The sequence below is a fragment of the Salvia miltiorrhiza genome, chromosome 6 (genome assembly GCF_028751815.1).
Source record: "Salvia miltiorrhiza cultivar Shanhuang (shh) chromosome 6, IMPLAD_Smil_shh, whole genome shotgun sequence".
In the NCBI taxonomy this organism is placed as follows: domain Eukaryota; kingdom Viridiplantae; phylum Streptophyta; class Magnoliopsida; order Lamiales; family Lamiaceae; genus Salvia; species Salvia miltiorrhiza.
In genome coordinates, this window is record NC_080392.1 from 16,789,905 (window position 1) to 16,809,909 (window position 20,005).

At 36.6% G+C, this 20,005-nt stretch overlaps 1 protein-coding gene and 1 non-coding gene across 3 annotated transcripts; one reads left to right on the top strand and one right to left on the bottom strand.

Moving 5' to 3' along the window:
* Window positions 1-616: 616 nt before the first annotated feature.
* On the bottom strand, window positions 617-2,480 carry LOC130990225 (uncharacterized). 2 transcript variants are annotated; one of them, XM_057914453.1, is made up of 2 exons: window positions 2,301-2,480; window positions 617-2,209 (listed from the first exon to the last, which is right to left on the bottom strand). In XM_057914453.1, exon 2 carries the CDS (start codon window positions 1,462-1,464, stop codon window positions 697-699), a length of 768 nt encoding a protein of 255 aa, XP_057770436.1. In that variant the 5' UTR covers window positions 1,465-2,209; window positions 2,301-2,480; the 3' UTR covers window positions 617-696. The 2 variants fall into 2 exon arrangements, with proteins under 2 accessions (XP_057770436.1, XP_057770437.1); XM_057914454.1 differs by having other exon boundaries at window positions 2,293-2,480.
* A 5,382-nt stretch (window positions 2,481-7,862) lies between these two features.
* LOC130991081 (small nucleolar RNA U3) lies at window positions 7,863-8,083 on the top strand. The gene has a single exon (XR_009091044.1). It is a non-coding gene; the product is annotated as a small nucleolar RNA U3 (small nucleolar RNA).
* Window positions 8,084-20,005: the final 11,922 nt, after the last annotated feature.

Below are 20,005 nucleotides of genomic sequence, written 5' to 3' on the forward strand. Positions count from 1 at the left end.
ATTCTCTCTGTCCCAACGAAGTTAAGTCGTATTCCTTTTCGGGTCGTCCCAGCGATGTTAAGTCGTTTTCCTTTTTGGAATAAATTAAAGCTATTTTTCCATTCACTCTCTTTCATTTTACTTTTTAATTTAACTTTTTCACTAAACACTAGCTCCTTAAATCATGTGCCCAAAAGAAACGCCTCATATTCGTTTGGACGGTGGGAGTATGACTTATTGTAACGACCTAACTCCTGACTTAACGTTTGTCCCACAGACCAACACGAGTCTTTGCTAGCGTGTTTTGTCCACACTTGCACGTTCCTTGAGAAACTTCCTAGGGGTCACCCTTCATGAAATTGCTCCAAGTTAAGCACGTTTAACCTTGGAATTTCTTCTAGGGGTTATGTATACTGAAAAGCATGCTTTAGCTGCAAGTATAATTGTATTAACCTTATTTCCTTATTTATAATAATATACATTTTCATCACATAGTTTACATTGTATTTATCTGTTAATCGTATTGCAATAAAGGTCCAGATTCTATATAAATATCAGGGGCGGGGCTAACCCACGGAAGGCCCGGTGCAGAATTTAAAATTGGGCCCTTTTTAAAGCTAAAAATATATCAAAAATATAAAACAAAAATATATATTTGAACGATAGTTTTTTTTTTTAAAATCAAATTACACAATAAGCATGTAAAAACTAAGACATTCACTTGAAAAGTGCTGCCCTCCTTGTAAATTTTGAAACAAAATCACTAATAACACTTTCATCATCAATTTCTTCCAAAAGATCACATTCGATCGCCATCAAAGCAAGGCCATTTAGTCTTTCCTGCGACATAGTTGTCCGTAAGTGTGATTTAAGCAACTTCAACTTTGAAAAGCTTCTTTCTGCTGAAGCAACAGTAACAGGAACCGTAAGTAAGATTCTATAAGCAATCATTACATTTGGAAAACAATTAAATCGTTTCAAAAATATTGATAAATCCCTTGCTCCCATTTTTTCTTTAGGCAACATCTCTCTAAACAATTTTAACTCAATATATAGATCATGTCCATGAATATCTGATACCTCACCTTTTCTAAGTGCATCTTCAAAGTGACTACAACAAGATTGAAGTTTAATATCATCAAGTGATCGGAGCTTCTCAGAATCGAACAAAAAACCAAAAATATTCTCATATAACTCATATTGTTCAAACCTCTTATCTAATGATGCAATTGCTTGATCTACAATGTATAAAAAGTATTGAATTCTAAATTCTTCCTCTAAAGATAGTGATGTTTCCTCACCAACCATCTCATCAAATTGTCTTTTTCTACGTATTATACGCCTTTGAGGAAATATAGGGTCAGTTCCTAATTCATTTGCTAATTGTTTCGCAGTTTCCATAGCACTTGAAAATCCGGTTTCTCTATAACTTTTAAAAAAAGAAGCCAAACCCTTTATCTCGCTCATGGCAGTATCAATCAACATGTCTTTTAACTGTAAATGTTTGCTAACCAAGTTCACAGCATATAAAATTTCACAAGCTCCTTTGAGTAAACAAGCCACTCTCTATCACAAGTTTCACCATTAGACAAATATCTAGTATAAAAAGTTGAAGAGAATCTTCTAGAATATTTATCTTTAGGGCCATTCACTATAGTTAAGTCTCTTTTTGGACCATTTACTACCAAAACATCAATCAAATTTGAATCAAGACCATCCCATTTTCTTGGATCATATATGTCAACTAAAATAGAATCATTTTGTGTAACATTAGTATTGTCATTCTCACCACCAGAAATATCATCCAGATCATTTGAATTATTTGTAATATCCTTGTTAACATCATCAATAGTATTTTTTAAAATTTCAGCATTCTCACAATCAACAACAATTTCATCTAACTCATTAGAAGTACCAGATTTTTCACCTACTTGAGGGTTTTTTGTCAAAAACTTATGAAAAGCACCCCTTTGAGATTCGATGAATTCAATTTCTTTCTTTTTTTTACAGCGCTTTTCATATCCTGATTTAGACTTTCGAGTCATATTAACTATTAAGCACAATCAAAGTAAGTAAAATTAACTATATAATGTAAAAAAAAAAAAAAAAAAGGAATGATAGAACCAGGCTCCAATGATCTCGATGAATTGATGATTTCAGATTTCTTCTCTAATCTCTTGCTCTATAAATGAATTTGAATTTCCACTGAGTCATAGACTAACATCCCAACCTACATAAAAAATAAAAATTATTGAAAATAATTATTAACTAAATTATTAAAATATAATTACAAATTTCACATAAAAGATTTACCTAATTACCTTGCTTGTTGTCTGTTGAATGTTGATTGTTATTTGTTAAACACTGCAGTATAGAGAATTGGAGAATGGAGATAATGAGTTTTAGACTTGAGAGAGATAGTAGAAGAGAAAATAGAATTGGAGAAAATTGAGAACTGAGAAAGAGACGTTTGGTTTGATCCTTCTTTATAATTTAGAGAGGTGGAATACCAAAAGTCTTCATTTATTTTTGGTTTTGCTTTCACAGTTTCACACGCCACTTTACTTATGGAAAAGGGCCCCAAAGAATTCTGATACATGCCACTTAGTTAAGGAAAAAGGCCCAAAGGTCAAAGCAAAGGAAAAAGGCCCAAAGGTCAAAGCAAAAAAAAAAACGTAAAATGCTGCTCTCAAGATTCGAACCTGCGTCAACAAGCTGTGAAAGAAGCATACTTCCACTGAACTAGGTTAATGAAGTTATTTATTTCTCAACGATATATGTATATATAAATATATGAACCTATATATAATCGGGGGCCCTCGATTTTTTGGGACCCTGTGCGATCGCCCACCCTGCACACCCTCATAACCGCCCCTGATAAATATCATGTAGTGATCAACGATCACAGAAGATCACATGAAAAATCTGATATAAAATAAATTGAATTCACGGTCTAAATAGATTTGGGCAATCTATTGGTATTGACTAAAGTATCTAAGATGTGAAATTAGCTTGTCTTGACTAATCGTAGATACTTGTGTGGTATAACACTAAATTGGATTCACAGTGAGATAAGTTCTAAATAGCTTATATGATTTAGAACGTGATCGCAGACAATTGTTATTTCTTAATTTATATCAATAAAATTGTGCATGCCATATTTTTAGTGTTAATATATAAGAGTAGCCACTTTTATATAGTAAAAATAAATTTTACCCACTAATATAAAAACTTAAAAAAATACGCACATTTACCATTTTACCCTTACATATAAAAATTTTACAAATACCCACGAATTCACAACCAAAATTAATTTTGGTTGTGAATTCAAGTTTTAAAGTTTGAATTCACAACTATAAATAGTGTTAGTTGTGAATTCGCGTGAATTCACAACCAACACTATTTCAAGTTGTGAATTCACAACCAATAAAACTTGAATTCACAATCAACACTATTGCAATTGTGAATTCACAACCAACACCGATAATTCAGTTGTGAATTCATAAACCTGGTTGTGATTTCAAGAACATTTGTACAAAGTTGCGTGATTTTCATCAATTTCTTCAATTTTTTATTAAAATCAAATTGAATTCAATTTTTCCTCAAATAATCTAAATAATCTCCTAGTTAACTCGAAGAAATTGTTGATCAAGTCAATCTGCAACAATTCGTTGATCCCCTAATTCACCAAATTCACTCAAATTCACCAAAACTCCCCTCAAATTCAACAATTTTAAAATAAGTCACATGGAAATTATACACATTCCCCCCATTCGTTAAGTAAACTGGAAATTGATGGCAGAGGGAGATCGACGGTAGCGCATGCGGTTCTCGCCGGTCGTCGTAGGAGAGAGAGAGAGCGAGAGAGAGTGGAGAGAGAGAGAGAAGAGAAAAAGCGAGGCGGCGGCGGCCGCGATGCGGGCGAACGACTTGGCGGAGACGTCGAACTTGTGAGCGTCGAGATCTGATCGCCGAGCTTCTGATCGTCGACGATGGTGAGGCTCGAGATCTGATCGCCGAGATCGATGACCTTCTCCGGAGCCTCGACCGCGGCAAGGGGGCGGCCGGCGGCGCAGGTGCGTGTGGACAGAGGAAGAAGGAGAGAGAGATGCCAAGATTGGACATGAGGAGAGGAACACGCGGCGGCAACGCCGATGTCGCCATGGCCGCCACCATCGTGCTCCAGTCGATCCGCCGTCTCGATCGTCTCTGAAAGAGAGAGAGAGAGAGAGATAGCGCTGGTGGGGGGGGAATGAGAGAGAGAGGAAAGAGCGTGTAGAGAGAATGAGAGGAGGCTAGGGTTTGCCCATTTATATAGAAGGGTAATTTAGTCCTTTAACACAAAAAGTGGTATTTTTTTATGTTTTTATTTGAGTGGGCAAAATTTATTTTTTCTATATAAAAGTGGCTATTTTCAAAATCCACTCCATATTTTATTATGCACTACTTTAATTTACCTTGGTGAGGATTAAGTATAATCCAATATACCAGGTATCTTGAGCAGTGATTATTTAATAATGAGACTTGATGTTATATTATTATATAAAATCGTATCTCGAATCATCGAGTCGATAATATCCTCATAAGGAAATAGAGGATTATTTTATACTGCACGGTCGGTTGGAATTAATTCCAAGTATGATAATAAATTATGAGCAGTTTAAAATTTGGATAATATATTAATTAATTAATATTGTCAGATAAAATTAAATTAATTAATGGATATAGATTATCTTAATCACGAAAAATAATTAAATAAAAAAGAGTCCTATTCGTAATATGGATATTAATAGATAGCTGCAGTATTAATCCTTTAATAAGATGGATTAATATTTATAGACTTGATTTTAAGTTCAAATAGACTTATAGTAATTTCAAATCTATCAAAAGATCCTATCCTGATTCTCCTAGGAACCCCTAGCTTAGCCCGACAACCCCTATAAATAGGGAAAGAGGATAGAACAAAATTCTTACACCAAAAAGGCATAGAAAAATCGTCCCCCCTCCCCCCTGAGGAGCTTGGCGATTTTTGTTTTCAAAATACTAGAGGATTTTACTTCTTCTTCCAGCTATTGGCTTGTTAGATCGTTGTTCATCCAACGTTCAAGCCAAGGAGGAAATAAGCAAGAAGATTCTCAGGTCGAATCAAATAATTTTCGTAGAACTGTCATAACTTCATCTACTTAACTTCGATTTAGGCGAAATTAGCAGTCATACGTAGCTCTCTCAAAGTAGAAGAAGTCGTATTACAAGTGCTAGATGCATAGGAGGCCGTTTGAAGAATTAAACGAGGATCTGAAGCAAGTTGTCGAAAATCAGACTGTGCAGTACCTGCTAAATTATTCAAAGCCAATAAACTACAACCAAGTAAATTTAGATCTAGATATCTATTTTTACCTTGTTGTAGATTCGTTTGTGATAGCTATAGAAAGTTAATATGCATGTCTATTTAAGGTTATCATCCTATGAGATTCTTGGCAGAATAGTAAACATCCGCGATGGGGTTCCTACAGTTGGTATCAGAACCAATCATAGACTCTAATAAATATTAAATATTTTGCATGTTTAATTTTAGCTGTCAAATTTATGTGAGCATGTTGATTTAGATATAGAACTGCTAGAAATATATTTTTTGCTTATGGCATAAAATTGAATCAATGAATTTATTTATTTAATTTTGTACTGTTTTTGGCTTGCTTGGTATATATGTCGCTATTGTAATCACACAAGGGTTGATCGTGGCAGACTAGATTTCTTTTTCAATTATTTCAATGTTATTTTCGTATGAATCAACATTTGTTAGTTTTTGATAGCTATAGAAAATTAATATGTATATGTATTTAATTTTATCATCTTACAAAATTTTTGGCAGAATAGTGAACACCCGCATCGGGGTTCTAACAATTTCTTCTAGGTAGTCACCAGAAAATAAGATGATATACAGTCTCATACTTGCGTATTCTTGTAATCTCTCTCTTTCTGGTGTTTCAGTTCGTTCATGTACTCATCCGCTTGAAAATATTAATGGAAACCGCTCTTTGTGCGTGCTTTGTACACCAACAATCATTTTTTATTTGTCTCCGGGCATCACACTTATTATAAAATATTATTTATGTATTGATTAAAACTATGGATCTGATCACTAATTTCTTAGCAACAAATACCGCAACTAACACGGTGCAATTGTAGCAAATAATCAGTAACCGAGTATCGTATCCACAGGGACTGACACAACGAAATAACTCTAGCTATCTCCTAAACAGACTATAACAGTAGACAGGCAACAAAAAGTAGGAAGGTTTGATTAGCACTAAATTCAGATAACAACAAATAAAATAAGGTAAAAACTCAAATAATAAAAGACTCTGACCCTATGGATGTACTTTTACTAATTAACTACATGCATTTAATCTATTGATTCAATTACCAATTTAATCCAACCCTGATGAGAGATCACAGAACTATTCACAAGCTTCTCTAACGAACACCTATGAAAGTAGATTAATTTACCCCCCTTCACATTCAAGACTCCAAGGAATAAATTAACTCCCAAGCGTACACAAAGAATAGCTCCCTATAGTTTCACCTATCCCATTCAAGTGTCAAAGCTACTTCTATAACATGCATTCCTGAATCGGCTGAACAATTATCGCATTCAAGACTCAAACTGAACAGCTAGACATGTAAATTATTGATCAGGTAATTCACAAGAAAACAGGCACCAGGAATCATGAATCACAAGTTGGAGGGCAAATTGATATCAATAAATCATACACACATAATTAATCAGCTATGTACAAACCCTAGGTTCAGATAAAAGAACTAGCCAAACATACTAAAATAAATCATAAACATAATTAAAAAGAACACAATTGAAAGAACTGAATTAAATAAGACTCTGAATAAAACAATTGTAGCGGCTCGAATCTTCAATCTTGTGGAAATCCAATCCAAGCTGTAAAAACTGGAAAGCAATAATAATCTAAAGCTATGAAACTGAGAAAATAAAGTTTAGGACTGAAAACGGAACCCCAGATAGGTCAAAAGAAGACCTATTTATAGTGTCAGGGTAAAATACAGTGTTTGGAACCCAGAAGAACTCTAAAAACGGAAAAACTCGCAAATCCGCTCAATTCGGCGGTCGCCGAGTTGACCGCCGTTTTTGTGCTAAAAATTGACCAAATTCGGCGCCCGCCGAATTTAACACTCGCAGTGCAAATCTGAAACAGAAATTTCGGTGACCAACTCGGCGGTCGCCGTTTAGGTCGCCGAATTTCTTCTTCAAAATGCCCATTTTCGGCGACCAACTTGACTGCTGCGCGCAATGTTTTTGTTTCGGCCATAACTTTCTCGTCCGAACTCCGATTTTGCGCTCACGAACTCGTATCGAGACGATCTACAACTTCTATTTCAGAACATTGTTCCAAATTCGAAGTAATTAAACCTGAAATTTCCTTCAAAGTTGGAGTAAGAATCATGTTTCACAAGATAAAGCAAATTAAGCACAAAACAACTATCAAACACTCAATTTCCTATAAAATTAATATCAAAAGAACATTGAAAACCATGGAAACATGAGTGTTATCAGGATCCTAATAATGCAATTATCTAATTTGACTTATATATAGCTTCCAGCTAATATTTTGTCAAAAAAAAATATTTAATATTTTATCCTGAAGTAAAATCGTTTAATATAAAAGAGACTTGAGAAAGAATGGGGTTTTTATTTTCTTGAATTCTCATCTTATACAAATAGGTAAGAATCTTGAATCGTTCAAAGTCAATTTTGAAAATATGTATGATACTTGTATAATATTTCTCAAATAGCTCGGCAATAATTGTTTTCATGTTTTGTTTTTTGTGATTAGGTGCAATTTGATACTACGACCTTACTTGAACAGGATCTGTTCTATAGGCTCGTACCTCTGTATCCTTGATTTCTAAGGAGACAGGAAAACCAAGTCTGGTGGATGAGCCATGGCTGCTCGACCAGAGCGTGATTAACCGCACCCAGTGGTTCGGTTGCTGAGCTGCTGGTGCAGTGGAGGATCGTTCTTGGCTCGCTTTGTCGGGTAGAGATGGTCTTGCAGCTGTCTGACAGACTGAATATACTTTTGATCAGAGATACAAATTTCTCTCTCATTGACGAGAACTTGTGGTAGGCGCAGCCCACGGGCTTTGACCTTCACGTGCTCCGGTTCCCATTAACCGGCGACCAGGCCGTCCCCTCCGCCTCCGACGTCTCCCTGCCGCCACTGGAGAAGGTCCGCTCCCGCCGCCGCCGCTGAAGAAGCTCCGCCGCTGCTGTCGCTGAAGAAGAGATCTGCTGCCTTCCTCAGATTCCACCCAGCCTCGGAAGTCTCGTTGCCGGCGTCGCGACACAAACTGCTCCGCCACCATCTGGAACTGTTGCTGCTTCGCCTGAGGTCGACGGATCTGACCTCCAGCAGTCCGTCTCGCTCGGAGCCGCCGCCGCTGTCACCAGCTGGAAGTCCGGCAGCCGCGACCCCCTGAAACGCCACCTGCCGCCACAGCCGCTTCCTGAGGTTGACAGTCAGCAGCTCGATGGATTGAGATCGATTTTATCACTCTTGGCAGCGCCGCTTTCCGGCCTCTCCGTGCCGCCGTCCTCGCCGGCTTGCTCAACCCTCTTCCGATGGTTTTGACGGCGGAGGTCTCCGGCAACTCTTCACGAACGTTGGGCGCCTCTCCCCATCAATTTCCGATGGTTTCGACGGCAGAGGTCTCCGGCAATGTTTCTCCACGAACATCGGGCGCGTCTCCCCAGCAGCGTCCCCCGACTGTTCTTTCTCCCCAGAAGTTCCCTCACCCAGCTGCTCTGCGTGAGGCTGAAGACTCAAGCGTCGTTGCTGCGCCGATTGCTTCCACTCCGACATCAGACAGAGGGGCCCTCAATCTCCCCTCGGTTTCTGCAAATTTTGAACATAATTTGAAACCCTCGAATGGGGTTTCTAAGCAAAACTTTCAAGTTAATCTCAGGAGCACGGTGGATGTCCCTGCTGCACCTGTTTCTGTGAATTCGACTGAACAACAAAACGTTTCATACGCTCGGATTACTGCCCCTCAAACGGTTCGACAGCCGGATTTACCAGCGCATAATTTTCGTGCCCTCCGTCCGGTTAGGCATGGTGATCAAGGTACTCTTGTTATACCACGTGATATTCAGGATTCTCAATTGAAGAAGTTTAAGCATGCTCTTATAGGCAGACTTTTGTTAAATAAAGGCGATAAGCCGAGGCAATCTCGTGAGTTAAAGGCGGAACTTCAATCGCTTTGGAAAATTTCTTCTCCCTGGCACTTGATGCCGATGGGAAAGGGTTACTATACTCTTAGATTTCAGTCGAAAGAGGATAAAGCCACTGCCAAAGCTAATCTTTTATGGAATTTATCTGTTGGATCGCTTCGGTTACATGATTGGGTACGTTACTTTAATCCCTACAAGGAATCTTCTTCTCTCGCTCAGGTGTGGGTTCGAATTTATCATTTGCCTGTGGAGTTTTGGCATCCTGAAATTATTTCGGGTATTGGAAGTTGGCTTGGACAGCCGTTGAAAATTGATGGAAATTCTATGACTGAAGATGTAGGACACTTTGTGCGTATGTTGGTTGAAATTGATTTGGCACAGATTTTGCCGATGACGCTTAATATTGATGGAGGGGACTACGAGTTTTCGGTGGAGTTCAGTTATGAATATATACCTATTTTTTGTCATCGATGCAAGATTACGGGCCATTCGATGGAAAAATGTCGCAAGGGTGACAAATCACAGGGAAAGACAACAGATGAGGTGGAAAAAAGGGACAACGAACCGGAATGGCACGCTATCGGGAAGGCGGTGGTACAAGCTTCGGTGCTGCATAACACTGAGGCTTTAGAAGCGGTAGATAATAATGACTCCTTGGATCATTTACAAGTTACATCTGTTAAAGCTGTTGAGGTGAAGTCTGCTCTGACGGAGCGTGCTCAAGTGGAGCAGACCACGGTAGAGCAGAAGTCTGGGAATTCCTTTGCCCCATTGGTGACGGCGGAGCAATCAAGCGAGATGGCTGACCATACAGAGCATATTATTCAGCCAGCTAATAGTGACGAGGAGGTGGACGAGGATCTTGAGATGGAGACCCCGTCTGGGAAGAATGTTAAGGACTATCCTACTCCAGATTTTGCAAGTCGTATTTATCGGTTAGAGGAGCAGGTTAGCCAGGGAATACAATTTCTTGTTGATCAAGCACCGCCTAAACGACGGGGACGTCCTCCAAAGGGTATGGAACGCCCACGCGTCCCACAACCTTTGGTAGATAGCATAAAGAATCGACTCCGTCATGCGGAGGAAATGGATTATAAGCCGAGGGAGTTTGTTATCGATAAAAGCAGCAGTGCCGGTATCTGTGTTATGAATAATATCTCCAAAGGACGTTGGTCGGATGAAATGGAGATGGACGACTTCTGCAACAACATGGATCATTGTTGAGATTGTGTTTCTATACGCTGAAGTTTTAGGCTTTCTGCGTTTCCTTTTTTTGTTTTTTTTCTTTCTTTTGAAGAGCTCCTTCTCGAGCCTCGGGCCCCTTGTTTGCGTACTTGTACTTTCACTGGTTTTTCCTTTATCTTTTTAATAAAACTTCAATTTAATAAGGTGCAATTTGATACTACAATTTATATTATATGTATAACTTTGTTTTTTGGACTCGTAACTTAACCTTTATTATTCACTTTATCTCAATTATATAGGATGACTGAAATTGCATCAGAATTAAGAAAATTAATAGAAAAATTATATAAATAAACTTCTTAATATATTTATATTTATTCTTAAGTGATGAATTAATACTTGAGCTAATCGAAGTGGTAAATATGAATATATGACTAAATGACTAAAAAAATCATTACTTTTTATGAAAACTAACTTATATATTTGGAATATTTGGAAAAAAAAAAAACTATATATATGAGACGTACGTAAGACAGAGAGGCGATATTAAGGATGGAATTAACTTAATCAGACTAGTTATTAAATGAGTGGATTTTGAAAATGGCCACTTTCATATTGTAAAATTAAAATCTAGCCTATGAAATAAAAACATAAAAAAATGGCCACTGTTACCAAAATACCCTTCCACATTAAAAATTAAAAAAATGGCCACTTTACACCACCCCTTTAAAAAATCCCGCAATTCACAACCAGTGTGAATTCACAACCAAAATTTTTTGGTTGTGAATTCACACTGGTTGTGAATTGAGAATTCACAACCAGAATTTTTTGTTTGTGAATTCACAACTAGTCGAATTCACAGCCAAATTTTAATTCACAACAAAAAATTAATTCACAACTAGAATTTTTTGGTTGTGAATTCACAACAAACGAATTCACAACCAAAATTTAATTCACAACCAGATTTATGTTGGTTGTGAATTCACAATCAGTAAAATTCACAATCAGAATTTAATTCACAACTAGAATTTATTTTGATTGTGAATTCAAGTAGTTGTGAATTTGAGTTTTTAAAGTTTGAATTCACAACTAAAACTAAAATTTATTTTGATTGTGAATTCGAGTTTTAGTTGTGAATTAATAGATCTGATTGTGAATTCAAGAATATTAAGTTGTGAATTCATAGATGTGGTCGTGAATTCAAAAACATTAAGCTTATGTGAATTCATAAATTTGGTTGTGAATTTAAGAACATTAAAAAAATAATTATACAGCTCAATCAAATTGTTGTACAACACCAAAATACAACAACTCAATCTACCATCAAAATACATCAATTCCTCTAAATCAACAATCAAAATACAACAAAATATTATTCGAATCAATTCAATCTACAATTAAAATACAACAATTCCTTCGAATCAACAATCTCAACAGATCTTAGAACGAAAATCATTAGCAGACATATCAGATCTAAACTTTTTTTCAAGGAATTAAAACAAAAATCCCCAAAATTACTCAGTTATGGAAATAGGGTTTTTTTGCCTGGGAAAACGCGCCGCCTCTGAGCACGCTGCATTGGCCTTTCCACGCGCTCGCCGCTCCTCCGCTGGCCACTGCACTGCGCCTTTCGAGCTCGATGGTCCCCCTGCAGCCGGATCTCATTGCCGACATCATCCATCCCGCGGCGGAGCAGCGGTGTTGGCTGAAATTGAAGGAAGCTGGCGGCGACTGTTGCAGCGTAGAGGGAGAGAGAGATCGAGCAGTCTGTCGTCGGAGGAGGTGGCGCTACGGAGATTCGAAGTTGGAGGAGGCGGCGGACGCAAAATCGAGCTCCAAAATGTCCAGATCTGTCGACGGCAACAAGAGAGAAAGCCGACGGCAGCAGCAGCGAGGGGATCGGCGACGCGGCGTTGGAGGTGGCACGACGGCGGACGATTTAAAGAGAGAGAGAGAGACCTGGAACCCCGGCGGTGCCACGACCACAAGCCACCACCGTCGGGATTAGATGCGCCGCTAGAATCTGGATGGGCGGCGTTGTTTTCGGCGCCGCTATGGGCGGAGACGACGAGGCTGGGGCGGCGGCGCTTCGCCGGAGGAGAGAAAGAAGGAGGGAGGGAGGTAGGGGAGAGAGAGAGCGCGAGAGAAGTGAGAGAGCGCAGAGAGAGAAAGCGAGAAATAGCAACTATTTAAGGAGGGGCATTTTAGTCTTTTCACCCAAAAACTGGCTAAAATTTTATGTTTTTATCCTATAGGCTAAATTTTAATTTTGCTATATGAAATAGGCTAGTTTCATATATTGACACTTATTAAATTGGCATTGCTGACTTGCTACTGGTGTTAGTTGTCAATTATAATTCATCATTAACCAATATTTTTAAATCGAAATACTTTTATACGTTGACTTATATATAGTGATTGCAAATTAATACTCTAAAAAATTGTTGAGGCTCAACATGGATGTCCTATTTAATTGAATTTCTAAATGACTTTTTGAAAATTGACTATATATACATTTTTAGTTTCTAATGCTCACATGAAATTATAGTATGGTTAGTTGATTAATATTCAAAACTTTAAATAAAGAGGAACAGATAGATAGTAAATCGTAAGAAAATTTTGAAAATGACTAGGATATAAATAACTATATTACATGAATAAATTAAGTCAAACTTCATGTTCAAACCTGCTTCCAAAAAAAAAGTCAGACTGGCTTGACCGATCGGCTTTGACTTGGATTCACTCTTAAAAACTATAGTCATCCTTACCTTGTCTTTGACAAAGAATTTCAAATCATTTAAGAAGAAATATTAGAAAAAAATCTAAGCACAATAAACTAAACAGTCGATATTTGAATGTAAATTATGCGAAAATAATTATTTTGATGGATTCCATTACTTACTTGAAATATAGTGTATCAAATATGGTGATTCATTTTGTGTTTTAGATTCAATTTTTTTGATTTCTTACATTTTTTTTTCAATTCAATTTTGAATATTTTAGTTTAATTTTATAATTATTCATCAGGTTTTATTCCTCTCAATTAGGATATAGAATAATTTTTACTCATTCCATTTTACTTTTATTAATTAATAATTTATTAACAATGTTGATAAATCTAAAGTTAGGATCTACTCCATTCGTCCCATAAGAGTGTGCATTTTTTTTGTCATTTTAGTACGTTATTTCACAAGAGTGTGTATTTTTTTTTTACTTTTAGACACTACCCCACCACATAATTCTACAGTAAAGTGGTTTATTTTTTCGCTCACAACATACTCACATAATATTTATTAAAACGCGTGCATGCCGTCAAAAGTGATGCACACTCTTTAAAAGACGGAGGAAGTGCATTTTTTTTAATTTTAATTTTTAAAAAATTAAAGTGAAGTATAATTATTCGCGATATTATAATAAATTTTATTTTTATAAAAATTATAAAAAATAAATAAATATAATAATGAGACGCACCGATACATTAAAAAATATTGAAGGTTGACTCTCATCCGTTAGTTAAGATTGTAAACGGTTGAATTATTTTGATACTATATTTTTCCTAATAAATTGCTACTATATAATACTCCATTCGTTCCTAAAATTTGTGACCTTATTATTATATCGGGACGTCTCTGAAAATTGACATTTCTTTATTTGTAAATGACCACACAAATTTTTCCTTTTACTATTTACTAGAAGGTGTGGGACTAATATTCACTTAAATACAATTATCACACTTTTTTTAAAACTCATGTTATCTCCTTTGAGTCTCAATTTTTAGAGCCGAATGAAGTATTAAAATATGAGGAAGTGGTGGTTAATTAGCTTTTAATGCCTTTGTCAAAGATTATTCCTTTCTATGTGAAGGTAGGTAAGTTACAAAAACAATTAAAAAGAATAATGTAATCTTATGTGGAAAATTAACTGATTGTGCTGTCTATATTTCTATAATTCAATTTTGTAATATGTGGCGACGATTAAAAATTGGTAAATATATAAATAGTAAGACTTTGTATCCTCCAATCAAATAACCGATAGTTAATTCAGATAGAGGCAAAAATGAGATATATCTTTTTTGAAAAATGAAATATAAAATATACCTATTTTTTTTTTAAATAATAAAATCTATCCAGATAGGATATTTTTACCCTTAAGTGTAATTCGCGCATTGCTCGACACTGAAGCGTCGAGTACTCAAGTGTCGAGCATCGAGCATTGAACTGTCGAGCATCGAGGTGTCAAGCAATAGTTCAAATTGAACTATTGCTCGACACATCGAGCGTCGAGCATCAAGTGTCGAGCATCACATGTCGAGCAACTAAGAACTGTCGAGCGAGGCATAGGTGTCAAGTGTCGAGCAAGGCGAGCAATAGTTCAAATTGAACTATTGCTCGACACCTCGAGCATCGAGCATAGAGTGTCGAGCAACTAAGAACTGTCGAGCGAGGCGAAGGCGTCGAGCGTCGAGCATTGAACTGTCGAGCAAGGCAGAGATGTCGAGGGTGGCGAGCAATAGTTCAAATTGAACTATTTGAACTATTGCTCGACATCAACTGTCGAGCATGCCGAGCGAAGTTCGCGAATCGAGCACTACAAAATAAACATGCGAATCTTCGAAATATATCAACTCAATTCAAAAATGTTGTTCATAAACCATAAAATAGTTTTGAATAATAGTAACTCATGTATAGAAGACCTCAATATACTTTTCAAACCACCAGATTATGATCGAATCGAAGAAACCCACAATTGAAGAAGCTTTGATGGTTTTGAAGATGATTATTTAAAAATTGTTTCGTTTTGTGTTTGATGTTGAAGTTGCAGAGATATATTCACTACCAATTATAGGTGTCGGCGGCGTGGAGGCGCCGGAGGCGCGGTGGAGAGAGAGAGAGAGAGAGAAGAGTGTCTGCTATTTGGGGATTTGGGGGGAAGGGGCTTTGTTTGGTATTTTGTTTTTGTCTTAAGGGCATCTTAATCATTTCAACCCCAAAAAGGGTACATTTTATACATTTCTTTTATAATGGGTATATTTTTCTTTTTGTCTTTCAAATAGGGTAAAGACTACCATTGACCCATTTAGATATGGCCTCTATTTTAATATTTCAAGATTTCAGGAAAATAAAAGTGGTATTTGATCAATTGTCATGTTCTACCTTTTAAAAAATAAATGTATATTATTGAAGCTTATCTTGTATTAGTAATATACTAGTATTTGCGTCCCGTCCCGTGTAATAAACAAAAAATATTTATATATTTATATAAAATTGATATCAAGTTAATTATCATACTTATAAATATAATTAAACAATAATTTTATCTAAATATATTTGAGCTGAATATTGAAAAAATTAAAGAAATAAAGAAAAATTCAAAATAATAAAATTGATATTATGTAAGGGCAAAAGAATAGTTAACTAATAAAAATAAAAAGGAATTAAATATTAGATTTATTCAAAAAAAGATGAGAGATGAGAGAGAATTTTATAAAAAAATTATTTTTAAATAAATACTATTTTTTATATTTTAAATCAAATATTTACATAAAATATATCAAACTAAAGCTCTTATCATGATCTTCAATTTGATATGCATATTAAATATTTTATAATTAGTCGAATTTCACCATTTTAAAAAGAAATAAAACAAAAACGTAAGAAGATAAATAAAAAACATAGTTTACAAATAAGCATTCAATTTTATTATAACTACAAAATTGTCACTCAATTTTAAAATTGATTTCAAATTGGAAGTTACCTTCTTAAAGTATACTAGCATTTGCACCCCATCAAATGCACGGGAAAATATTTATGAATTTTTATGTTTATATAAAATTAATACTAATTCAATTATCATACTTATAAATATAATTAAAAATTAATTTTGACTAAATATATTTGTATTGAATGTTAAAAAATGAAAAAAATAAATAAATAAGAATTCGCAATTATAAAATTTAATATTATGAAAAGTAAAAAAATATGACAAGTTAAAATTTTAAAAAATAATAGAAAAGAATTTAAAAAAATAAATTTATTAAAAAAAAAGATGAGAGATGAGAGAGAATTTTTAAAAATTTTAATATTCGAAGAAATAATTTTTACATTTTAAAAAATATTTACATAAAATATATCAAATTAAAGCTTTTATCATGATCTTTAATTTGATATGTATTGTTAGAGTCAATGTTGATTCCGACAATGTTGGATTGAATGTTGATAACATTCTTGTTATCAACATTTCTAGGGACCAGCCAACATTCTGGAGTCTGTCTTGAAGTTGTACTTTGACTCTCCATTTATAACTGTATATATTTAATATTTACCTTCCTTTTACAGTTTATGATTATTTGGTATTAGAATAATGGTTTTATACTTGTTGACCACGTTTTTAATAAGTGGAAATGTGGTTTATCATGGTCTAAAGTAGTGGACTGTTAGTTCCTATTTTTCAGGACCCATGATCTCTTCAACCAACATTCCAGATTGGCCGACTGATAGTTTTCAGAGGTGGATTGCGGTGGTTATAGGAACTGTTGGGAACCTTGTTGAATATCCTAACCCTTGTTTTGATGATACCAAAAATCATAGGACTTAATTGTAATAGACTAGAATTATTTTTGAACTCCAGTGTTAGAGTTCGTTTCTAGTTTAGTGTGCGGTGTCGAAGACTGAAGACTGAAGACTGCAGATCCCAACTGAAGTATCAGTTGAAGAATTAGTTGAAGACTGATTACTTAATGCGCGCAAAGGACTGATACTAAAGTCAAGTATCAGTTGAACATTCCTCCTCGGACTGATCTTCCAACGTTCAGAGGAAGCCACGTACTCACCAAGTACAGCCGCATTAAATGCAGAGATCTCATGATCTTATCTCTGCAGAGGTCATTCCTATCTGGTGGTTACTTTTCAGAGACGTCACATCTCCTGTCCATCAAAGAGAGCCGTTTCCACCCAGACAAGAAACCTCGAAGATTGAAGCCTCAGCCTAAATTCGAATTGCTCTCCAACGGAAGAAATCTTGAGGATGATTTACGCCAACGGATCTATTCAAGAGTTCTCCTACAAATAGCGCTCGAGGATCACTTCAATCTTCACCGATTCAACAACATAAGCTAAAGCTCTACCGAAATTGCTACTCAGCCTTAAGCTTAAAACTCCTCATAGCTTGAATCGAAGAAGAGAATTCTAAAGCCAAATCAGTCACTGCTGATTACATACATTCTCTTAGACCCTAGGCATATATCTGTTTACCCAGAAGCCAAAGGTCAAACTTGCTTCAAAGAACATGTTCTTTGTAAGTATAGTTGGCACTCGTTCAAACCTCCCATCCATAAGAGTGTTTTGAGTGATTCAGAGGTCAGAAGGGTTTTTCTGACTCTGGGAAGTCTTAGCACGGGTTGTGTTAAGCAAGGGAAATCCTACGCGAGTGAAGCGCGGGTACTGGAGAAGGGTTATCTTCAGTGTACGGTTGTGTGCACCCGACAAGCACACAGTTCGGTTTGCAGTGCACCTGTTAAGCACTTGCGGAGTGGATTGTTGGTCTGATCAACCAACCGTGGATGTAGGACAAGTCTCTGTGTTGTTTACAACTTTCAGTTTTACATTCTTACTTGTGTAATTTCAATTGATAAAACTGAATACTGACTAACTGCAAAGAGAAACCTTAACCAACAACTTGCTCCACCGAGGCTATTTCAAAACTAAGTTTAATTTCCGCTGCGTATGATATCAGTCTGACTGATCTATCTTTCGATAGTCAGGAAGAGTGTTATCATCTCTGTTTTAGAAAACACGACTGAAGCCCTTACTTGCATCAGTTAAGTTCTAGCAACTTAACTGATAACTCTTTACTGAAGAGCCTTCAGTATCAATCGTCAACCCTGTTTGGTCAAAACTGATTTTAGTAAAACAGGAGTCTTTGTTTGCTTGTAAAGTTTCGTTTTGATCTCTGATTGAGGTCGGCAGATTAATTCAAAAATAGCCTATAGGTGTATTCCCCCCCATACACCTATTCGAGACCCTCAGGACCTAACAATTGGTATCAGAGCAGGTTGTTCGCAAGAACTACTTGTATTTGACTAGTTCTAATTGAACTAGATCCTTTTTCTTAAAGGTCTCGAAAAAGTTCTCTTTTTCTTTTTGTGCTTGCTATCTGTTCTATCTTCTGTTATCTGTTCTATCTTTTTGATGGAGACTAACCACATCAGATTATCTTCTCTACCTATGTTTAGTATTGAAAAATACGACATATGGAAGTTTCGGCTTGAAAGCTTCCTCACCGCCCAACATTGCCGAATGTGGGAAGTCATCACCAGCGGACCAATCACCATCACCGAAACTGTCAAAATGGTTCCTGTTGATCCACAACAAGATCCTTACGATGAGGTCCAGCCCAAGCAAAAAGCAGACTTCACCACCGAAGAAAGGAATCAAGATGAGCTAGACAACCTCGCCAAAAGCATCATCTCCGGCACCGTTCCCGACAAGCATGTCATGAAGATCATCAAGTGCGGAACTGCAAAGGAGATGTGGGACATCCTGAAAAGAATGTGCGTAGGTTCCGAGGAAATCAAGGAGAATAAGCTATCTATAGCTTGTCAGAAGTTCGACTCCTTCCACATGCTCAAGAATGAATCTGTCGAAGAAATGGAACTCAGATTCAACCAAATTTTGAATGAAGTTCAATCCATTTCTAAAGACAAATACACTCAACGAGAAATCAACCTGAAGATTCTTCGAGCACTGCCACGTGGAGAATGGCAGATCTACTCAGTCGCTCATCAGCATAAGCCAGGATTCAGTCAGCTCCCGACAAACAAGCTTTTCTCCGATCTCATGGCAAATGAGTTCGACCTTCTGATAAATCTTGGAAACAAGAAGGCTGGAGGATCAGACGAAGATGGTCCATCAACCTCAAGAGGAGTTGCACTGAAGACCTCAACAAGAGAAGGCAAAAAGCAGATCAAGGAACCAACGGAACTCAACCCAGAGGACTTCTTCAGTCAATATGCATTGTTGATTGAAAGATTCAACAAGATGGAGTCCAAGTTCCGGAAGTACAGAAGGTTCCACAAGCAGCACTACAAAGGAAAGGAAATAGAAAACAACCCCAGACATTCCACAGATCGAAGCGGAGAAAGGAAGTCAGCCGCTTACGACATCAAAGACATGGAATGCTTTGGATGTAGAAAGAAAGGGCACTTTCGACATGAATGCCCTGATCTGACTCAAGCTGAGAGCAGAGAACTGAGAGCTAAGAAAGAACGCAGCTTTTCGAAGAAGAAAGCGATGCTTGTTGACGATGCTGATTCTTCCAAAGATACATCAGAATCATCCGACTTCGACAGTTCTAGCTCAGACGATGAGAGCCGAGCCCTGATGGCCAATGAATCAGAAAGCGTGGCTGACAACAGCTACGACAATGGAATGAATGGCTCAGAGGGAACAAGAAGCTGAGAAGTGTGTCCAAAACACTGAAGGTTCCAAAGCTGAAATCCACAACACCGAGCCCTCTACTGTCTTGGTGTGGGGACCAGGCAAAGATGAAGATACTGAGATGCTTCAGTATCAAAAGATC